The sequence below is a fragment of the Aythya fuligula genome, chromosome 2 (assembly GCF_009819795.1).
Source record: "Aythya fuligula isolate bAytFul2 chromosome 2, bAytFul2.pri, whole genome shotgun sequence".
Lineage (NCBI taxonomy): Eukaryota > Metazoa > Chordata > Aves > Anseriformes > Anatidae > Aythya > Aythya fuligula.
In genome coordinates, this window is record NC_045560.1 from 80,313,684 (window position 1) to 80,337,902 (window position 24,219).

The following is a 24,219-nucleotide window of genomic DNA, read 5'->3' on the forward strand; positions in this document are numbered from 1 at the left end:
GTGTTTGAAATGTGGATGAACAGCCACACTCCTTCAAGACTGTAAAATGTTTGGCTTGGAGAAAGATTTTTCTATGTCTGTAATGCCTCCTGCTTCCATTCCTACAGCCCTCATTCTACAGAGGGAGAAATTCTCTTAGTGAGTGACAGAGGGCTGACCACTGAGGGGAAATGCTTTCTCAATCCAGAATTTCATGACGGGGGAAGTTCCCTCTTAGTACCATATCCACCAGCTCCTATTTTCTGAATACATCAGTGTGATGACCATGTGATATCTATACTGGAAATTAGCTGCATTTTGCTCAGTTAAGTCAGCTGCTGGTCCCCTGTGCGAAATACACTACTACGCCTGGAGCACTGCTGAGCACAAATGCATGTTGGCCTAAAATAAATGCAACACTCAGACCACAACCAGCCTCCGGACACCTGGTGGAGGGGATAGTATAAATACCACTTTTGCTGCTCCTGAAGCAGAACAGCCTCTGGGACTGAAAGCTAAGAGGAATTGTTTTGCTAGTGTGGTGTTTGTTTCCCTGCTTATGAATGACAATGATTAGGAAGGATCCTGGAAGACATACCCAGGGGCCTTTGGTGTATCTCCTGTGCCTCCAGCCAGGAGCAACTCCTCCTTGATGCCTTTTTGGCTCGTTGTTTTGTGCAAGCCATCCAAGACGTTTAGATTTAGAGATTAGTGATATGGTTTAGTGGAGGACTTGTTAGTGTTAGGTCAGAGGTTGGACTAGATGATCTTGGAGGTCTCTTCCAACCTAGATGATTCTGTGATTCTGTGAAAAGTGCAGCGACAATGACCATGTAGATCAATAAGAGCCTGATGCATTTCAAGCCCAAGGCAAAACCACATGTGCCTCAAGCTCCCCACACACTTCTGCTGAAAACTGTGGTGAAAATCTAGTGGGTACAAGTCTAGATCCATAGCTGGAGTACAGCAGCATATTTCCAGAGCTGAGCTCCCCAGCTGCAAGTGCTCTGATTGCAGTGTCCACCACTCTTTGGCGTCATGGGGAAAACCCATGTGCATCCTTGGAGGGGCCTGGAGCACTGGTCTGAATTTAAGAGCTGCTTCAGCACAGTGCTCTCACTGTCTTCAGGCAGAGAAGCTGCTGGATCACCATTGGGAATGTTGCACCTCTCTGGGAAGGTTGGGGCTAAAGAGGAAAAGCATGTTGTACTTATAGTTCCATCATCTGCCACAAGAGGATCAGGGCTTCCTGGAGACAAGGTTACCATAAACACACAAATCCTTCAGTGAGAGGGAGAAGTGCCCCTCTGAATGCTGTGAGTCACTTTTATATGTATATATATATATATATATATATATATATATATATATATAGACACACATACATGTATATATATACATTCGGTTTCTCTCTTCCTGTTATTGTATGCTTCCTGCAGATACTTGGCACATCTTTGAGACGATTCAGCAGTGCACACTAATGAGATGCAGCCACATCTATAGGGTGCGTCATCCCTGGGAGGAGAAAAACATTTTCCTTCTCTCCCCACATGTTTCAGAGGGTGAAAACCAGAAGATTCTGGATCATGACTTCCACTCTGTTGTGGTACAGGAGAAGCCAGGCTCCTGGTACCCTGGCTGCCAGCCCTTTATTTCCCCAGGCACTCTCCTTACTCAGAAAAACCTGCGCAGGGAGCCTGACTACGTGGTGTTGTTTTCCACCTAGTATGAGACAGGCCACCGCCCTCCTCACCAAAGAAGCAGCCAGAGTCAGTTCTTCCCAGGAGAAGGTAGCTCTCTCAGCTCTCACTCTCCTCGGGGTAGGGTCAGGACTGGAAGGAGACCTGGGACAGGATCAAAGCGTGTCATAGTGATGCACGGGTGCAGGCTGCAGGACTTGTTCTCACAGGGACAACTTCTACGTTTTGTGCGTGTGGAAAGTCCAGGCTGTAGGAAGCCAAATGATCTGCTTCAGTGAATAACTTCATCCATCAGCAGAAAGGAATTTGGTAATTTCTTTCCCTTAAAAGGCAAAAGGAGATAAATGGCAAGGCAGCAATCTTAGAATTGCCAGGCAGCTTATGAAATTGCCACCTCAGCCGTGGGAGGCAGAAGAAGGCCTTTCCATATTATTGTATGGCTGAGATTGAAAATGCAATTTTCTGGCCTCTCTGTTGCTTCTTTTTATACAACATGCTTCATGTTTTATGCAATAATCAAAGGGGAAAAGGTTTTACACAATCAACTTCAAAGAAGTACAGTGTCTGAAGGCTGAGTAATGCTACTAAACTGTGTAGTAGTCCTCAAAGAAAAAGGTGTTGTGTACAAAGCCATATGACCAGAGTGTTCAGCCTTTAGAAGAAAAATTAAGGGCATGTATGTGGGTATAGAGCAGACCAGGGTAGGTCAGGTTACACCTAGGAGGGAGATTTGTCCAGAGATGGATGTTGGGGTCAGGGGGTGGTTTGCACTTTGCTCTGAAGTGCTAAGTGTGGTCTGAAACCTGCTTCTGGAAGCACGTGGGTGCTTGAGGTGCCTGGGAGAGGCTCCCCATTTCCAGCATGGTGGCTTTGGACTCTGTTGTGAAATTAATTCCATGGCTGTGCTGTTGCAGGCCTTGGCCTTGTCACAGTGGGCACACTCAGTGCAGCCAATGCCATGTTCTGCCTGGACTTCTTCAAAGAACTGATCAAAGTAAAAAGAAATGAGAATATCTTCTTCTCCCCACTGAACATCTCAGCTGCCCTGAGCATAGTCCAGATGGGTGCTGGAGACAACACAGCAAAAGAGATGGAGAAGGTAGGTTCTTTGCCTTTCTTCCAGGACTTGCTAGTGGGGGGTTCCATGTAGAAATGAAAAAAGGCCTGGAGCCTTCTTTCTGTGGTAGATATCTCCAGACCATACTCTTCAAACAGAGTGAAGCAAAAGAGGCAGGTGGCAGCTACGGGTCTCAAAGCTTTTCTTTCCATACACACTTGTGTGATCTGCAGCATCTGTGAAGCGTCTGTGTAGCCTTGATACCTTCTCTGTGTGTTCTTTTATCTGATTACATAGATTTACACTACATTTACATTGTAGGTGCTTCATCTTCATCAGATGCTAGGCACAGCCAGTCCAGGAACCAAGAACTACACTGGAAATGTGAGATAATATTGGAAGCATAGACTAGACTAGACTAGACTAGTTCAGCTGGGAGGGACCTTCAAATATCATCAAGTCCACCTGCGTGATCAGAGCAGGGGTAACCAAAAGTTAAAACAGATATTCATGAGGGCATTATCCAAATAAATCTTGAACACTGACAGGCATTGGGCATCAACCACTTCTCTAGTGACTTTTTGGTTCCTTCAGGTAAGTGACAACTACTCAGCACAAGTTTTTATGATTGGGAGAAAGCTTGTCTTCCCTGGTTTGTAGCAATACCTGGAGTTCACTAGGGCCCTGTACCATGCAGAGCTGGAAGCTGTGGACTTCATTTGTGCTGCTGAAGCCTCTAGAGGGAAGATGAACTCTTGGATGGAAAAGCAAACAAGTGGCAAGGAGAAGGCCCATGCTTGGCTGCCTGGGCAGGGTGCATCAGGAGTGAGCGGGAAGTCACTAACTGGTGTCTGATTCTCTCCCTTTTCTGGAGACATCCATTTTGCTTATGTCTCCCTCTTCCTGAATCAAGAAACATTCAGAAATGCTGTGGAGTGATTCATTTTGCTTGTGGCTACCATAAAACCAGCTTGGGGCATAAGAAGGTCCCTAGTTCCTGGGAGATTTGACTCCACAAAAGCTGCAGATCACTTCAGGGCATGGGGGCCCTGTTTATCCAAGACAGGACCCCTTTACCCTGTGGACAGAGTGGGAAATAAGCATCTTCTTCCCAGGCATCTCCATGACAGAAGTCATGTGAAGGCAAGCTTTGGTACCTCCTTAAAGAGGCCAAGTTAGAGAGAAGATTTTGCTGAGGGCACACCAGCCTTTGCTGAATCTGGCAGTGGAGATAGTCATTATCATCTAGCAAAGAGTAAAAGAAGCAGCAAAAACTAGAGTGCAGAGAACAAGAAGGCCTTAGAGCGTCTGTTACATCTTTCAATGAGCTTGAACCAATGCCCTGAGCAGAAGTATGCTGTGGTTTGAGGAGCATTCACGGAAAAAGAGCAAGACATTTCAAACAGGTTGGTCCCATGGGGTTTATTACCTGCTTTGTTATATTTTTTCCCCCTCTATTACTGTATTTTAGAAAAAGCACAGGAATATACTATACTAACCCACTCTCTAAGCTGCATTTTACTTACCTAGAAGGAACAGGAAGTATCAGGAGACTACAAAAATAGCAAAAAAATATTCCTTTCTGGGAACTAATTCCAGTTCATCTCTTTCATTAATTATAATTGTAAGCACTGACAGAAAGTGGTCCACTTAAAATGATCCGTCACTACATGGAGCAATTCAAACTGTAAAGGAAATAAACTCATGAAAATTTTACAACTGATTTGAAACTGCCTTCAGAGCTTCCTAAACAGAGAAGCCTACTATCTGATTGGGTTGATACCTAAGTATATGTTAGTAGTGATAACTAAGCACTTCTTAGAAAACACTGTTGTAAGCACCTGTGCTTGCACACACACATGCAAATACTTACCCACCCACACGCCATATCAACATAAATGTGAAGGAAGACATTTTTTTCAGGAAAATAACCCCAGAAATGTACTACTTCTTATAATTATGTTGCTCTGTCCGTGCTGCATATGCCTTGCTGAAGCATTGTAAGGTAAGGACCAGAATTCCTCAGTCACTGATGAAAATGAGGAGCAATGAGAAGTCCTGGGTTAAGCTTGGCTGACACATCAGTATTTTGTGGAAAGCCTGCCTGGACAAAACTAGTCCAGCTTTTTTGTAAGCACATCGGCAGCATGCAAAGGTTTGAAAGACAACTGTGCAGACAGAGAGAGCTTTCCTATGTTTTGCCTCTCATGCCATGAAAGCCTTCCCCATTTACAGCAGAAACATCAGGAATCCCCAGCAGAGGAACAGACCTGGAAAAAATAAGGAAGAGCAGTTGATACATGGGGAGTTCCTGCTGCAGTGTCTCTGCAGGAAGCACAGCATCCCAGGTGTGCCTGGGTTAGTCTGCATGTGACATGAACACACATGGTCTGAGCCACATCACTGCAACAACTGCAGAGTGCTCGGCTGCAGCATATGTAACATGCTCATGTGGCATTGTCATTCTCTGCACACACCATACCCATTCTTCTAGGGTATCATGCAAATGAAAGCAAACTACTGTTTTCCAACCTGTTAGGCATTCAAAAAATTCTGGAACAAATGGCTACATTCCTCTTCTCCATGAAGGACAAGGAAGAAGGAATTTCCAGTTGAAAAAGAGAACAGGTAGGTAAAATTCCCTGGAAGGCATCTTCAAGAAAGAAGTCTTCAGAAGCATGGAACTGGAGCAAGCAAAGGGAATTCCCCTACCTCTCTTCTAGAATCATTGCCTTATGCCACAATTGGCCAAATAGGTACTTCAGTAATTCATATTCTGTATTTTTGTTTCCCTTCCTACTGTTCCACCTGCAGAAACTTTAATAATTAATTTCCATTACACAAACATCTGTGTTTGAATTTGGTAGTGTGATTTTTAATAGCAACATGCATCAAAGTTTTTAGAATTTATTTTTACAAGTAAAACGTCTGAAAATTCCTTTGTTTCTAGTAGTTTTCTTTGAACAAGTAGGTATTTTATTTTATTTTATTTTCAATTTATGTAACTATGCATTTAAAATGGTGACTTCTTTCTGAATTCCTGGAGACAAGAAAAAGTTCAAGATCCCACTAAAGGTCCCCTAATTATCCTAACCATTTGCAACAGACAGGAATGTGATTTGTCATGAATGGAAATTATGCTGCCACTGGGAGTGGCAATGGCTTTATATTCTATTGCTCTAGCAACCCTGACATCAAGCCTTACAGTCAAATTGACACCATCACTCCTGAGGAGAAGGTAACTATCTCCCTGACCTTTAATTCTAACCTTCACATTACAGATGATATGTCGAGGACGTGTCTAAAGATTAATATATACATTAGTGATGTACACATCTGCCTAGCATAAATATATTGTATGTATCACCTTGAAGAAGTAAGAATATTTTCAAGATGCTATGCAATGCTTTGGATTGTATTAAAATTTATGAGTTGTGTGATAAAGCTATGCTTAACTTGTACCAGGTGTGTTTCTAAAGAAGATTAAAACCAAACCATTTCTCACTTTTTCTGCATGACCCAGGTTGGTAATTTATGAAAGTATAATCTTTCTATACTGGGCTATATTATAAATATATACACTGATAACTTAATTTTTCCTGTGGAAGAGGGGAAAGGTATCTTCTGCATGGGTGGAGAAAGTTATTCAGATGCAATAACAATGAAAACAAAGGGACCTAGAATAGCTGGAATCTATAAAATGCTGGACTGAATTTCTCAGTGATCAGATATCTCTAAATCACATTACTGTATGAAAACAGAGGGAAAAGACTTTCATAAAAATGGGATCTACTCTATCCTGGGTCTAAGAATGTGAAGCAAAGAGTACATTCAAGAGTTCCTCCTAGTAATAAGTTTGATTGTAACTGAACTATATATCAAGGAAAAATGTTAAAGCGTCAGATGAAATAAAGTATATGACTGGGATTTTCCAATAGTGCATAATATGCCTTTGTTGAAAATATTGCTAAGTCAGCTTTTCTGTAGTTCAGTTTTCTGTGGAATGCTTTTTGAGCAACCATTCTCGTAAAGACACAGCATGTGAGGCACAGTTGATTAATATGCACAAAGTTTTTAGAGAGATACAGAGCATAAGGTGTCATTAAGGAGAGTAATTGGTAAGTACTATGCCTACATGACTTGAGGCAAGAAAGCTCAGGCCATAAAGTGAGCTGGCACTGTGGTTATGACAAGGTTAGGCTTAATTAAAAGAGTTATAACTATTGCCTGGGATAAGAAACAGCTGAACCTAGAATACTGTTTCTATAAATATGTTTCTTCTGCCATTCAGGCTGCTGATTTTCAGATAAACTGCTTCAAACTCAATTTCACTGTGAAATCCCAGACATGGCTAGTCAGGAATCTTCTGTGAGCAATTCAGCCAAGCTACTCCAGAAAACCCTTCTATGCTGTACCACAGTATCTAACATTAACAGGCATAAGGACTAGAAAACTAAATATTTGTTTCCCTTGTTGCAGGCATTGACAACATCATGATGGGCTCGCTTTGTGCAGCCAATGCCAAGTTCTGTCTGGACTTTTTCAAAGAGCTGAGCAAAATGAAAAGAAATGAAAACATCTTTTTCTCACCACTGAGTCTCTCAGCTGCCTTTGGAATGGTTCTCCTCGGTGCCAGGGGCAACACACTCAAACAGATAGAGAAGGTGGGTTTGCTTTGCACTCCTGGCACTCTTGGCTGATAGTGCAGTCTGATACAGTTCCTAAGCTTCCAAAGACACAATGTGCAAGCACACACAGTGCCTTAAAATATATATATATATATATATATAAATCTTGTGGTATTCCTAATAGTATTTTTATTTTTTCCAACTAAACTCTGTTATAGCAACTGCTCAGTCAATGAATATATTAGTGATAAAACAAAAACAACATAGAATCATAGAACATCTCAAAAGTGTTTTGAATGTATCACTCAGCTGTCCAAGGCTCAGAAGTGATGGTTCCCTTTGGTATGACCTTCTAACTTCTCTGCCCAAGAAGACCCAAGTTCTTCTTTCCCAAGAAGAAAGATTGTGAAATGTCATGAGTTCACCCTCTAAAAATATTGTTCATTTGCAAGGATCTCATCATAAGGGATGAACTGGACTTTCCCCACTTAATGTGTCTGGGATAGGTCTGCAACTCTCTCTCAACTTTGAGGTACCATCCTGCAGTTGCATTCACCCAACATTTACTTGGCAGGTATTTCATTTTGGTGAAGTTTTGAGTGATACAACCCAGAGAACCAGATATCCTTCTGAGAAGGTAAGACAGTGGTGGCTCTGAGATGAAACTACAGGTGCTGGTTTGTCAGGTGTCTTCCATGCAACCCATCTCTTAATCAGAAAGCACAGCAGGGCTGACCAGCCTCTGTCTGGATTCTCAGAGCTGCTTATTAAAGTTCTTTCATTATTTATATAAGAGGCCTTGTGAAATCACACTTTTCAACAGTTAAGCCTACTCATTACAGGTTTCTAACAACAACAACAACAATATATATATATATAAGTGCTTAAATAGCCAGCTGCAAAGGTTTGTCTACAGGGCATGCCAGAGGCACATTGGAACTTCCTCCTCTCAGGCTCTAAGCTATCAGATTTTTGCTCAGTGTGCACAGAGCGATCACTGTACAATACAATGTGATTTGGAAGTGGACTAGCATGGGCCTGAGGAGGCATCATTTTGTCACTCTGTAAATAAGGTACAGGGTTAGAGGTGGTGTCCCGATTCATTTATTCCAATGCCAATATCAGGCTTCTCATACATGGAGAGGCTATAACTCACCCGCAGGTGCAGCTCTGCACTAGGAAGTGCAAACCTACTAAGAAACTTACGTTTTCCTGTTTGAAGTATGAAGAAGCTGGAGGAGTCCATTCCCAGTTCCAGGCACTGTTAGCTGCAGTCGGTGAACCCAGCCCAGGATGCTTTCTCACCACTGCCAACAGGCTCTTTGGAGAAATCACTTACCCATTCTTCCAGGTGAGTAGCTGTACTGTCCATTTTAGCAGCCCAGAAATTTACTGGGGAACACTGACAGTCCAAGTAGTGCAACTGCATACACCTTATTTCCTCAAGAAACCAGATCTGAGGTGTTTGTGAGTGTGTTGGTAGGAACAGCACTGTTTTAGCTCTGTAACCACCTTTCTGCTTTCAAGTCAAGACTTTATTTTGCTTCCAAACTTTTGCTTTCTAGGCATGGGGAGAAATTTCAAAGCCAGAAGAAGGTGCCCAGCAGCCTGGAAAAGTTTTATAATTAATACAAGATATAAGTTTTACCATGTATATACCTATGCAGAGTAAAGCATATCTCATTGTGATGTTATACATCATGGTTAATTTTTCCAAAATAAGACTTTTTTTTTTTTTTTAATTTATGAGGTGGGAGAAGACAGGCAACATAACAATGATATATAAGCTTAAGGAAAGGTACCAGGCTTTGGTTTTAGGTATTTTTTACTGTGATGAGACATTTCTGCTGCTCAGTACAGATTGAAAATACAGAAAAAATATATTTGCAAGCATGGTTTATTGTAAATAATATCTCTCTAAAAACTGTATCTTGAGTTAATTCAAAGATTTTTTTATTTATATGCCTTTTTTACTCATTTATTTCTTGTTGATCTACAACACATAATTATCTTGAAGCCATGAAATTATCAATCTTATAAAAATTATCATGTCGTGATGAAATTCTACTATTTCTGCTTTCCAGCAATATTTGGATTCCACAAAGAAATTCTATAGAGCAGAGCTGGAAGCAGTTGATTTTAAATATACTAAGGAAGAAGCCAGAGAGAAAATCAACTTCTGGGTGGAAAATGAGACAAAAGGTAAAGAATGTGTGCAAGTTGTTTGGTTGCACACAAACCATTAGGAATATTGGATCTAAATTTCAGTTTCCATCTTTTTTCCCCCAAGGTAGCCATATTTTTATATATTAAACACTTACTGCATAATTTATTTATTTGTTTATTTGCTTAATAGGAAATAAATATAGGAAGAAGCACAAAAATGCCTTGAGTTCCTGGCTTCAGGAGCTCTACATAAACTTTTTGTTATTTATTTGAAGCCACTATACCACTTATCAGTTTTATGGGAGTAATTAATAGTTAAATGCAACTGATTGCCTGAAACAAACAAACAAACAAAAAACAAAAAGTAAAAATTCTTCCTAATCATTATTTTTAAAGGTAAAATCAAAGACCTATTTGCTGCTGGTTCTATTGATCCCTCCACTGTACTTGTGCTGGTCAATGCCATATATTTTAAAGGAAAGTGGGCAGTAGAATTTAAGAAGGAAGATACCAAGGAAACATATTTCAGACTGAACAAGGTACAGTATGGGCAGGAAATGAAGCAGCTGGGGGATGGAAGTCAGATGCCTGTCTTCTATAAGAACAGATGGAATCCTTCCTCCTCTTTGTTTTCTCAAGACAAGACATTATTCTTCAGCTAAAACACTAGAGTCCTATGCCTTCTCTCTGGTTCGAAAATCAAGTATGTAATTTTTTTCTATCAATTCACATCGGAAGTGGTTCTTGCATAGATGAGATCCCAACTGTGTCAAAGTCACTGAGTACATGCTCTGGCTTTGTTGGAGATTTCACAACTAAAAGCTATTTCAAAATAGCTTGCTTTTGGAACTGAATTTGATGAATCTATTCTTCTTTTACTATTTGCAAACAACAAAATGTTTGTTTTCAGGAAAAAATAAATGTCTAGAGTCAAATAATCTCAGAGTTCATGAAGAATTTCAATTATTCATGAAGAATTTCAGTTCATATTTGATACAATTAATTATTTTATTTTAATCCAAAGGACATTTTCAATAATATTCATGGATTTGTTTCTCATTTGACATGCCAGAAAAGAAGAAAGTAAAGAGAGTTGTAAGTAAAGTAAACTGTCACAAGTACAAATGGAAAAGTAGTTTTTACACTGTTTAAATTGGATAACTTCTTTGGAGCTACAGTTCAGAGAGAGGAACATGTCAATTCTACAAGTACAATAAGCTCTGGTCAGAGTAAACAATGTTTTCTGTACTGAACTCTAATTTCAGTACCGAAAGCAATCACAACCAGGGTGAACATTTCTGTATTTTCTGTTTCATCTGTTTTTTGTGTTCCAGAATGAGAGAAAGACAGTGCAGATGATGTTTCGGGAAGGTTATTTTAAGCTGGCCATCGTAGAGGAACCAAAAATTAAAGTGATAGAGCTCCCTTACTTTAATAATGAACTAAGCATGCTTATTCTTCTTCCTGAAGTTGTGCATGAAGACTTTACTGGCCTAGAACAGGTAATACCTTCTTTACTTTCTAGTTACATATGAAAAGGGATGAATACAGAGCAATACTTTAACATTGCTCCAGTATGGTCAAAAAAATAATGGGGAAAACAGAACCTTTTTATCTTTTCTTTTCATTCATTGCAGTGTTATTGTTATTATTATCAATAACCCCCTACAGCTTGAAAACACCCTCACATATGAAAAACTAGCAGAATGGACCAGCCTGGATAAGATGCAACAGCTGACAGTGAAGGTATACCTGCCCCAGTTCAAGATGGACGAGAGTTACGTTCTCAACAAAACTCTCCAGAAGATGGGAGTGATGAATGTTTTTGACTGGGGAAAAGCAGATTTATCAGGAATCTCTACAAAAGATGGCCTGGTTATGTCCAAGGCCATTCATACGTCATCTGTGGAAGTGAATGAAGAGGGCACTGAAGCGGCTGCTGCCACACAGGTTGTTGTAATGCCTTTGAGTCGCCCAATTTCTTATGAGTTCAAAGCTGACCACCCATTTCTTTTCTTCATCAGACACAACCCAACCAACACCATTCTCTTTTTTGGCAGATACTCCTCTCCTTAAATGAAAGTTATTTTGGAAATTAGATCTTTCTCCCCACTGACATTCCCATTGGCAATTACCGAGGACAAAAGAGGACCCATGCTCACAGATTTTGTAAGGGAAACATTGGAGGTCAAAACCTAAGAAGTTTTAACTGATAGATTCTTAATATCAACTCCAGGTATGATTTACTTTTAGGAGGGACTTAATAAATCAGAAGGACAAGCTAAAATAGCCTCTACCTTAAAAAGCAATTGACATATCTTTTCTATTGTTGAGCTTTCCCCTTCCCTAATGTAGTATTCCTACAATAAAGCCGTGATTTTAGTGCCCTAAAGACAGGTGATAGATTCTCAAGCATGAAGCAGACAAGAGGATAGGGATCTGCATTAGAAGAATATCTATATGTAATTAGGTACTCAATCTCTTTTGGCTTTACCTACATGACCTTTGTGTAGATCTAAAGAAAAATGCCATTTTGTATGGGAGTAGCATAGTAGCACAAGTTTCTTGTTTGTTTTATCCCTCATCAGAATAAAATAAAAATAAAACTTTTATAGTGATGGCATTTAGGTGGATAGCCTGTATTTGTTCTATTTTTAATAATAAAACCACTGCAAAGTAATTATTAAATGTAGTAGTCTGCAGAACTAAGTGGACAGGCGAATGTTCTATTAAAGCAAGTAAAAATAATGGCAATCATTTCTAAAGTGTCTAAGTAACACTGTAGTCTACCTCCCATTTTTAAATATTCATTGTTCTGAGTATGGGCACAGGACGACTCGACATTAGGACAGGTAAAACCTGAGCCTCACCTCCTATTTCTCTCTTGTATTTGATTTTATGAAGAAATTAAGAGTGCAGTTTTAGGACATGGATGAGCCAGTCTAAGGCAATTAAGGGGATGATGATGCTCCCATTGTCTCCTTCCTTCCATGTGTTTCTGCTCCTTCCCCTATGCTGTCATTATTACTGGGTGATGAGCAATTCACTGGGACCTAAATCAAGTGGAAAATTTTTGCTAAAGTAAGCTTGCTGATGACATAGTCCTCTAAACCACCCCTCAGATGTTGTGGAGTAGGTGGTGGGAAGGCATAGCTGAGGGATTGTGGAGAAAAAAGCAGCCCATCCAATTTGGCATCACATAATATCCAGAATCCACAGACCCATAAAAAATATATATTTTTTAAGAAAAAAATTTTCAACCCTCTGATGACTCACCTTGCTTTTCCTCTTACCCTTTTTTTGGGAAAAAGGTAACTACTGGGAACATACTAGTGTTATTTCAGAACTGCAGATTGAAAAGCTTTCCCAAATGCTGAGATATGCATGAAAAACTGTAAATTACAGAGCCATGTGCTTTTAAAATTGCTAAATAAAGCAGGCTCATGAGGTGTCTTGCAATTTCAGTATGAAATACCATCTGTTACAGTAAAGTTACTGGCAGAGGCAGAATTTTCATACTAATTAGCTGGTAAAAGACGAGAATGCCAAATACAAGCTGTGGATTCTTCTGATGAAGAGAGTATGTGAAAAATAGCCATGTGTGTTTTTCAGCAACTACCGTAGGTATTTAATGTATATCTGGTTTGACTCAAACATGTATTACTTATGCTAAAAAAAAAAAAAAAAGGTGAAAAAGTGCCTGCCTATATATACTAGTTTGTATAACCAGATCTATTTTAATTCAGATAAAACTTCAAAGAAAACAACATTTGTGGCATGTATGATGAGGGCAAGTGCTGTAAAATATTATTTTGAAGAACATGAGTCTCACAACAGGAAAAGGAATTTTCTCTGTGCACAAAAGAGAAGTATGACTGAAACAATGGTTGCCACTCACTTTACTACAGCAGAAGTAATCACTTATGATCTTTGCATCTTTTAAACCTTCTCCAGGTATATCTAGATAATCTCAAAACCAGGAACAAAACACAATATAAAGAAAAATTATATTTTCTCTTCACATAATCTTTTTTTTTTTTTTTTTTTTTTTTTTTTTCTAGTTGCCTTCTTAATTTAAGAAGAATAACAAAGCATTGAAACAATGTGAAACTGTTTTACTCTTGGCTTTATTACATCAAACCGAGCTGTTTCTAGAGCCAGCCAGCTATGAAGGGGCATAACGGACTGGTAGATGTGCTTGGCCTCCTCTTGCCTCAGGTTGCTGTGCAAACACAATACACATTGACATACCAGCTACTATGAGCTCTGAAGGGCAGCTTAGACATTAATTTTACCCTAGGCCAGACACACTGACTGTCTGAGAGGTTTAATACAAGGGGCTGGTTGACTTCAAAGTTCTAGCACCAATACCAGATGCCTCTGACAGTGTGTGTGCAACAGAGAGCTGATCATCTCCATCACAACAAATACCATGACAGAGTAAAAAGCATCTGAAATCCTGTAAATGGGGCTGTTCTGGCCACATCTTGGTTCATTAAAGGCCACTGAGAGATGCCAGAATAGCCTCTGCTAAGTGTGACGCAGATGACCAAGTTATGGCATGAACAAGTCCAAGCATAAGCAAACATTACTCTCAAGCGCATCACAGTATCTGCTGAGCAACCACAGGAAATGAAATGTGAAAATCTGAATGGTTGGAAAGGGCTGCTTTTTCTGCTGCTTAATATCTCCTTGATGAAGCCAACATTAGGAAAGAAAGGCAAACCCTATGATCTGGTTTAGGAGCAGCTCCACAGTGGACTGCCTGACAGAGGAAAGGGCATCAGAGTCCTTGCTGACCTCTTTCCTGGGACAAAAACAGATCCGGAATGGAGTTTAACCTGTTTGTCTTGCTTACACTCATAGCTTTTCCATTTCAGGAGGCACCTCTGACTTCCCCTGGCCCAATGCCCTGTTTAAAGTTACAAAAAAGCACTTGTCCATTGGTGACTACACATGGATAGCCCATTCTGGTCAAAATTTTTGGCTACTCACAGGCTGCTTCTGCAACCAGTTTTGCACTAACATTCAGTGTAGAAAAAATGCAAAACAAATCCAAGCCTGTGTAGTGGTAGACTACTCTCTGGAGAAGGTATTCTGCCCTGTCTGTGACCACTTGTAGAACCAAACTTCATCTCCGTCATCCTCTCATTTACTTTAGGTGTTTTAAGCTATCTTGCCTGCCTTGATGAAATAGTTTTTCACATGAAGAAACCTAGTGTCATTCACAAACAGGGAAATGGTACGTTATCAGATGCTCATCCTAGGTGTGTGCAAAACTGTTGTAGTGATTGTTCTGTTGCAGAGGTAGAGTTTGCAAAGAAGGCAAATATACTGGCTGGGAGAACACGTCAAAAACACTCTCATGCTCTATGCTAGAGGAGATGGTGCAACAAAATGTTTGTGGAGAAAATCTTGGACATCAGTCAGAGGTGAAAACACTGGCCATCTGTGCAGGGCTGGTTGTGTCCTTCAGGTGCATGCTCCACAGATGCCCACAGAGGACACAGACACTGAAACCTAGCATACAGAGGAGTGTAGGTACCCAGAAAAGCTCTCAAGGAAGCCTTGAAGACATGTTTGAATAACCTGTGGCTGGAATTCTAATGTGAATATGGAAGCATAAGAGAAGACACACTATGCACTACAGCTATTTCCACACAAAACTTGTGCTCTCAGGCAGGAAAAGTTTGACAGGACAAAGTTAAATCCATAGAACAGAGACCATTGAACAAGATGGGAGGAAAACCGCTTACTGTCTGTAGATTTTCCCATCCCATGATTGCTATAACATCTTCAGATGAAAAGCTCATTCTGAGCTCAGAAACTGAAAGCTACCCCAGTTATCAGGGTCTGCACAAACATGCCTGAACTCCAGCAAAACAAAACACACCACAAAGGGTAAAGTGACTTCCTTTCCCCTTCACCAGTGGTGCAACTACCTCTGCCTTAATATGTAAACTCTCTGCCTTAATATGTAAAAATTTGGGTCTTCTATTATTCCCTCCCATGGCTTTTACAGAGGCTGGATTCATTTCTTTAGTGCTCATCTAGTCTATTTTTTCAATAAAGAGTAATAGCCTTTTACAATTGAGTTATACTTGATATTGTGCATTATAATTGTCTAACAGACCATGAATGTACCTTCAGACAGTAGTTTATTTACCTGTCATAGTTAAAAGGTAGGTATAGAAGATATATGAGAATGGCCCATGCACGTACAACGGGCCTTGTTTCTGTGACCTGTGGAGAATGAAAACTAAAAGCTGACCTCCAATCATCCTTTAAATTCTAATGGCTGGTTATTTCTGAATATCTGAATACTCTGGGATCTGACTTCATAAAGCAGCAGACACTTTTTGACTGTTCCTCAAATCTCTTCCTCTGCCATGCCTACACTGTCTTCTAATTCATCTCAACACTGCTGCTCTGATTTTTTTCATCAGGATGAATTTTCAGCAAAATGTGCTTTCTCCTCACACATGTATGCTGTATAGCCTTGGGCTTATATCTGATACAGTTTTACTTCAAGTGAAAAATGGAGTGAAGAACAGTCTTTTCTCAGCTTTAGCTGCAGGTGTTCGTTGATGATGAACTCCGGTGTCCCTTTCCAGGAGCTGGAACTGATCCTTTAGGGTCCCTTCCAACCCAAGCCATTCTACGACTCTATGATAACTACATCTTATTTTCTCATAATATTTTAGGATCCTTAGATTCATCTGAACGTGAGAATCTTTCACTCTGGTTTTATAGCTAAGTTTATTAAAAATGTATTATGCTTTGCTAAATAACTTTGCAACGCTGTTTTTCCTCTTTTCCTTATTTTTAATTCATTAGTCATTTGTCTCTAGTTACCTCTACGTCTCAATCAAATTAATGTTTAACTTCAAAGGAATAACACAAAACATGCTTTGAGACTTGAACTCCACTTGCCTTGTTACAGCCTTGTAAGATACAGAAAAAGCTTGAATCATTCCATTATTTTATCAGGTTTTACTCCACTAATATACTTCACTAAAGTTTGGCTTGCTGCAAATATAACACCAGTCTAATGTTGGTCTACTCAATGGTTTGAAGGGCAATGAATCAAAAAGCAGTGACGAAGGGTAGTAACTCAAAGGATGACTCTTTGAAGGCTAACAGGGGGAGTGTCCCAAATGGTACTGTATATATCACCAAGAGCTCAGAGAATCTGCGTAGATTCAGCTGGCAAGCTGGATTATTACATGCCTCTTTGAAGATTGTGGGGTAAGTATTTCTCCAAGTGTAACTTCTAATTTGTATTCTTTTATATGAAAAAAAAAAAAGAAAAAAGAAAAAAAAAAAGAGGAACATTATGTTTAAGAACTTTAAGGTAGGTATAAGACAGATATGGAAAAAAACACAAGTGTATATAGTAATTTTACATTGCCTTGTCAATATGTTTTATACTGTTTGACTGTCAAATAGTTTTAGGTGTGCAAAATCAGTGTTTGTATACCATAGTTTAAGTAGGGATGCCTCTATGTTTTGTTCAAAAATCTGGTGTCACATTAAAGCTGTTCTTTTATCTTTTTAAGATTTTTTTTTTTTTTTTTTTTGACTTAAAGCATTTTTTTCTCAATCCCACTCTGTGGAGAACTCGGGTGAGGTAGAGTAAGATGATTCACACAGCCCGTGGTTCCACAGTCATTAACACAAGACACCTCTCAGGTCACATAGTGGAACACGTACCCGAAACCATGGATATGCTATTCCTCCAACTTTAACTATTCTAGAGAGAGAAAAACAATATACAGCTTTCTTGGTCTCAGACTCAAAAAGAAAGAAAGAGAATGACTGTAGATTTCAATAAATACTCTGAAGGAATAACCTTAACTTGCATGGGTAGGACATTTATCTGATTGAACTAATGCAGCTGTATAGTGCATCAAGCTTTACAGCCAAACCCTGTATTTATGGCATATATGCATGTGCTTTTTCTCCCTCTCAAAAAACAAAACAACACAAACAAACAAAAAAAGCAGAGCTTAAATGAACAAGATAGTATTTGAATGATGAGCCAGTATCTCTTTCTGAAGCCACATATCAACAGCACACAGTCATATTTCTGTTTGTTTCAGATAACTCTGATTTCACAATGGGGTCCATCAGTGCAGCAAATGCAGAATTCTGTTTTGATGTATTCAATGAGCTTAAAGTTCACCATGCCAATGAGAACATCTTGTATTCCCCCCTGAGCATCATTGCAGCCTTGGCCATGGTCTATCTGGGAGCCAGAGGCAACACTGAGTACCAGATGGAAAAGGTAAGTTACATAAAACAGATGCAAGTTCCTTTTTATACTGTTCAACACAACAACAGATCACCCATCAACGTCTTTGGGACTTCTCAAGTTGCAGGACCAGCCATAATCACATTTACCACTGGATTCAAACTTGGGTGGAAGAATGGCATTCAGCCATTCAACCAAACCATGTTTGGATCGGGAACTAACTTTTCACTTATCATTGCTTTTCACTGTGTAGGGCAAGAATGACTTCCATTAAGGAGAAGTCTTGAAGAATGGTTAAGGCAGATCTCCTCAGTTTATATTATCTCACAAACTAGCCCCCTTCCAGATGGGATGGACAATTTGTAATATATAAAAGATGAAAGCAAGAGTCACAGTTATAAATAAAGTATGCGTGTAGCTGGTTTCTAGACTGGAAAATAAGTGATCTAAACTGAAGATTGTACTCACAAATTTTTGAAGTAGTGCATGCAGTAAAAAAAAAAATATTTCAAGCTCACATGAGACCCAGTGTTAGTCAGACCCAGTTATTCCAAGCCCATAGTTTAAACACAAATAGCAGTGACTCTGAGTGGACTTCACATACTTCATTTCTTCTGCTGTTACTTGCCATTGCAGGTTCTTCACTTTGACAGCATTGCAGGACTTGGAGGAAGCGTTCAGACCAAGGTACAGAAACCTAAGGTACATTAATTTCTCTCTCCAATTTTTCTCCTGAGAATAGAAAATAAAAGTGTTCTGGGTGTGCTTCAAATAGGTCAATTCCCTTCCCAAATCTTAGCTAGTTCTCTCAGTCCAAGACATGCAAGTGGAAAACTCAAGTTTGTTCAAAAAATATCCCTCCTCTCCCCAAAACAAACAAACAAACAAACAAACAAACAAACAGAAAAATAAGGCAGGTTGCATATGTTGCACCAGAAAAAAAGTGATAGAATAGGGAAGAATGTATTACCTTCCTGGATTAATAAGAGCTTGCACACCTGCAGGTGCTGCTGGGGGACAGCACATGAAACACCTGTGTGCTTTCCTCCATGTTCATTTGCTGCAGCTGCAAAGATAACATGAGCCATTCTCCTAGGCCTGTCCCCATCCATTTTGGATCTCCAAAAACAAGGTTGGACTTGAAGGACGAGGAGACTATATGACTATACTATAAGACTATACTATAAGATAGTTCTCAACTCCCTTGTCACCTATCATTACTCCTATCTGCAGCTTCAGCACAAAGGTGCCATGAAAATGAAAGCAGAAGGAGGGAACTAGACATTGTATGCAGGACAACTCACCAAATGTAATCAGACACCTGATTTTTTCTTCAATTATCACTTTTCTCCTCAGGCATGTGGTTTCAGATTCATCTGAAATTGCTATATATATATATTGCTATAACCTAGGCTAAGTATCACTAGATGCTATGAATTGTACATCATTAATTGCTTAAAAGAACATCCCTCCCATGGAGCTTTTATACTCCAATACATTTGTTTGCAAATGTCCTAATACTGTGTGTTTTCATGTGTGATTATAAGTAGCTGTCTTTCTAGTGAAGTAAGCTAACATCTATACTTTTTTTTTTCTTTTTCTTTCTCATTAATAACTCAGTGTGGAAAGTCTATGAACATCCACATACTATTCAAGGAACTTCTCTCTGATATCACTACACCAAAAGCCAATCATTCAGTCTACCTTGCCAACAGACTCTATGCTGAAAAGTCATGTCCAATCCTACCGGTAAGTTGCACTTCAGAGTGATTTATTTCTAAGCCTTGCATAAATCTGCAATCCAGGAGTACTGCCTGGAATAGGGGATCTGTTAATCCAACACTCCTCACTGGACTCCCCCAGCTTTTCCCTTTGCCCCTGAAAATAGCCTGCATGGGAAGCAATTCCAGGGGAAAAAGATGACCCTATTCAAAAATAAATGGAGTTAATAAAGAAAACTAACTGGGAATGTAATATTTCCCTCTCCCTGCCCCACAAATTCCTTTCATTGTAACAGCTTTCTCTTCCTTCTTCCCTCCCTTCTCTTCTTTTCCTCTCTCCTTCCTTCTCTCCCTCCCTCCTTCTCATTTTTTCCCTGTAGGAAATAATTTGATTTCAGTATGTTTCTTCATTTGAAAACCCCACCTCAAAAAAACCTTTTTGAAGTGTCTAAATCATTTAGTTGACATTTTCAAAATAAAGCATACAAATATTCTAAATCAAATAAATTTCTTATCTTTAAAAATAAGGAAAAATAATTCAAAAGAAAGAGTGGACATAGTGATAACAAAGCACTCTCCAATGGACCTGAAGCTGATTTTGGATCAGGCTTTCTTCAAGAAAATATTTCTGCATTTCTAGTACATACTCTTAACTGGTCAAGTAATAAAAATGTCAGATATGAAAATGTTATGCATCAGAATAACTTTTTTTCTGGCCCAGTTTTAACTATTTTGTCCAGAAAACAAGCAATGAGAGCAATCTAGCTATGGCATCACTACAAAAATTGAGTCTGTTTATCTGTATTTTATTTCACCATCATAGTCTTTTTACAAACTGACTGGTTTGGTGGCTACAACTGCTGTCTTTACAGATATACTTAAAATGTGTGAAGAAACTGTACAGAGTAGGTCTGGAAACAGTGAACTTCAAAAAAGCATCAGATCAAGCCAGACAGCTCATTAATTCCTGGGTGGAAAAACAGACAGAGGGTAAGGTCAGAGAAGAGTTTGAAATATAATTTCTCATTACGACTGTGCTTGAACAACTTCTGGAAAGACTAAACAGTAGAGGAGAAATTTCTTCTTTCCATCCGCATTAATGGATATTTCCTGTGAAAATATCTGTTAATATGGATTAATACGGAAAAAATAATATTTCCATTAATATGGAAAAATATAAGACTATATTCCACCTGTGTGGCAGTGCATTTTAAATCTATCTAGCAAAAGCAGAGGTGCCTGGGCATGCACAGTTTCTGTGCCTGCAGAGTGTAACTCTTGCAAGACTAGCCCCAGCTTCCCTAACATATTGGCATCATTTTACAAGTGTGTGCTGAATGGGTAAAATATGGCCTTCCGTGGAAGAAAGTAATGCAGCCATTAGGGTGGTGGCAGTAGAAGAATGATTAAGGCATGTGCATATATTTATCAGGGCTCAGATGAAAGGAAAAATAAGAGTGACACATGAGAAGGAAGCAGTGGGATATAGATTTTCTGTCTCCCTACTTCCCTCTCCTGTTCCTTCTTATCTGTGCAAGTCTTTTTCCAAACACTTATTTGAGATATTCCTGGGATGTGTACGAATCCTTAAACCTTCCTGTCTTCTTGCAGAAATGTCTGACCAAGTGTTAGTTGTTTTGTATTAAATCATCCTCAGGAATCTGAATTCCACACCCTGTCATTTGAAGAGGAGAAAGTCAGCTCAAGTAACAGCATGTTGGTTGACCTCTAAAATGCAAGACTACGGCTACAAAAACAAAACCCCTCAAAGAAGCTCCCTCCAGCCCCATGCCCTTCATTGCAGGCACCCAGGAAAACCAGAGGAGGTGTGTTTCAGCACTCTTGCTTCCTTCTTACAGGACGCATCCAAGACTTCCTGGTACCAAGCTCCGTTGATCTCAATACTGCGCTGGTCCTCGTTAATGCCATATACTTCAAAGGCACGTGGAAGAGAGCCTTCAAGGAAGAAGACACTCGGGAAATGCCCTTCAGCATGACAAAGGTAGGGGCACAGGCACAGCCTGTGGCCAGGACAGCTGTCAGCTCCCATGGCCAGCAGGCTGCGTGCCACAGGCCCCATGCGCTGTGGCCATTGGCCATCAAGAGATGAAATGGAGACACGGCCTGAGGATCGAGCCCACTTCCTTTGAAAGCTTGAACATATACTCAATTAAAGAGAAAATTGCTCCCTGCTCATGCTCCTCACCTCATGCTTCTGTTTTGCAGCAAGACAGCAAGCCTGTGCAAATGATGATTCAGAACAGCACGTTTAAGGTGGCCATGGTGGCTGCGGAGAAAATGAAGATCCTGGAGCTTCCATATGCCAGCGGAGAGCTGAGCATGTTGGTGTTGTTGCCTGACGAGGTTTCTGGCCTGGAGCAGGTATGGCCCTGTCAGGGGAAGCACAGGAGTTATCAGTGCAGTGTCAGCTGGCTGCCATCAGAGCTTGTGCTGTCCTCTGACACCATGAGGGGAGCACACCAGCTGCCCAGGTGCTAGCAGGTGCTCAGGTAGACACTGGCCTCTTAGGAGGGCCTGGCACTCAATCTGAAAGAACAAAGAGCATAGCTAACAAAATAAAGGTAAAGGAGTGTTGTTAAGTTGTAGCCTTGCAGAAGGTGATGTATGTATGGGCAGATTTTTTTCATTGAGAGGTTTAGATGTAGAGCTTAGGGATATGGTTTAGTGGGGACTGTTAGCGTTAGGTCAGAGGTTGGACTCGATGATCTTGAGGTCTCTTCCAACCTAGAAATTCTGTGATTCTGTGATTCTGTGTAATTTCACCCATCCCCCTGTATGAACTGTTGAGTATATGTTGTTAGAACTGATGAGGTTCAGGAATCCCTTATGATTTATTTGAAAAACCCTCATCAGACATTATAAATAAGATGCTCTCAGAACACTGTAGAAGTTTTGTAAGTGTTCTTTTTTGTTTGGTACTATTGACTGTATATAAATTTTCATGGCATTTTTTGCAATCTTTTTTCACAAGCTGGCTGCTATGTTGTGCCACCTCAGACACAAGATTAGTTGTACAAAAGGGGATGTGTCAGATGGGTAAGGAACTGAAAAGGGGACGGTGACACAGGTAGTATTAGAGAAGCAAGTGATAAACTAGAATGATGTTGATACTCTTGATTAAAATAAATGGTGGGAAGAAGTTGCATTGTCATCACAGGTATTTCATTTGCTACCTCTCTTTGCAGATTGAGAACAAAATCAGCTTTGAAAAGCTGACACAGTGGACCAATCCCAGTGTGATGGAAAGGAGGGTAGTGAAAGTGTACCTCCCTCGCATGAAGATTGAGGAAAAATATAACCTCACATCTGTCTTAGTGTCCTTGGGAATGACAGACTTGTTCAGCCCCTCAGCCAATCTGTCTGGTATCTCTTCTGCAGAGAACCTGAAGATGTCTGAGGCTGTGCATGGGGCGTACATGGAAGTCAATGAAGAGGGCATGGAGGTGGCAGGCTCAATAGGGGTGATGGGAGACATCAAGGACTCCTCTGAGTTTGAAGAGTTTAGGGCTGATCACCCATTCCTCTTCTTGATCAAACATAACCCAACCAACAGCATTGTCTACTTTGGTAGATATTGTTCCCCCTAACAAGAGAAAGAGTTGGAAATAACACATGCCTTCCCCTCCCTCAGAAAATCCCTTTACTGTAGTATTGTATCATAATCTTTTCTCTTCAGTATTTTCTCCAACTGGAAAACCTGATCTAAGAAATGCCTATTTTGGAAGCTTCCGTAGCAAAGACATACCCTCAGGTGAAGACACAGCAGCAAACATGGTTACTACTTCTTTTCTCATACTGGTTACAGAATGGCTTGAGCTAAGCGAAGACTGAGCCAAAAAGAAGGTGAGAATGAAAGCACTCATCAGCCAGGAAAGGGCCAAGTGATTTTCACTCAAGGAACAAATTGCAGGCACGACCCCAAGTCACTGGGCACCCATCACATAGAAAGCCATGGGCTGTAGACATCCCAATCCCCTGCAGAATCCTGCTGACAAACCCATGTTGCCACTCCTAAAAGTTGGGCTTTGAGATCTCCAGTCTGGAGGAGATGTTTGTGGAAATGTTTCTAGTGTGCACATTATTGACTGGTGGCTACGTAAATTTTAAGTTTTTTACTTAGCTATTGGGAAATGTTGTACATGTTCACTGTTACCAGAGCTGTCCTCTAACCATGAGTTCCTCATGTAATTTTGAATTTCTTGCAGAGGTTATCCAATGTCATGAAGAGTCTCCCTTCTGCTTCAGAAAATGGAACTAGATCTAATTTTGTATAGGTACAGTTATTACTTTTCACAGAGTGTAGATTCAAAGCCTGAACCATGGAGATCCAAGTGATCCTCATAATTCAAAATTTAGTGAGAACCACTGGGCAAAAGAACTGTCTGATTTTTTGTTTAAAACTTTGGAAGAAACTTCAAATTTGAGAAAATTGTGGTTTGTCTGTTTGTGTATGTGTTTCTAAAATCCTGCAGATTCTGTAAAAGAATATGATTTCTCCATGGGAGTCATATGAAAGAAAACACGTTTCAAAATTATCCCTGTCTCTGTTGAGTTTTCTTAGCTAGTAATCTTCACTTATTCTCTAGAAAGCCCTCAGGTGGAGTTCAAAACTGGAGCACAAAATTTTTCCATGAATATATCTGGGCTTCTATGTTCCTGTGATCACATCTTCGAAGAAACATATGAGAATCCT

The 24,219-nt window shown here is 40.0% G+C and overlaps 2 protein-coding genes across 2 annotated transcripts; both read left to right on the forward strand.

Moving 5' to 3' along the window:
* The first annotated feature begins 7,232 nt into the window (after nucleotides 1–7,232).
* On the forward strand, nucleotides 7,233–11,606 carry LOC116485601 (serpin B4-like). The gene is made up of 6 exons (XM_032181093.1): nucleotides 7,233–7,400; nucleotides 8,587–8,715; nucleotides 9,449–9,566; nucleotides 9,927–10,069; nucleotides 10,865–11,032; nucleotides 11,202–11,606. The coding sequence occupies exons 1-6, from the start codon at nucleotides 7,233–7,235 to the stop codon at nucleotides 11,604–11,606; spliced, it is 1,131 nt and encodes a 376-aa protein (XP_032036984.1).
* A 6,031-nt stretch (nucleotides 11,607–17,637) lies between these two features.
* Nucleotides 17,638–23,113, forward strand: LOC116486316 (ovalbumin-related protein X-like). The gene is made up of 7 exons (XM_032182444.1): nucleotides 17,638–17,817; nucleotides 18,421–18,471; nucleotides 19,405–19,533; nucleotides 20,378–20,495; nucleotides 21,365–21,507; nucleotides 21,732–21,887; nucleotides 22,712–23,113. The coding sequence occupies exons 1-7, from the start codon at nucleotides 17,650–17,652 to the stop codon at nucleotides 23,111–23,113; spliced, it is 1,167 nt and encodes a 388-aa protein (XP_032038335.1). The 5' UTR covers nucleotides 17,638–17,649.
* Nucleotides 23,114–24,219: the final 1,106 nt, after the last annotated feature.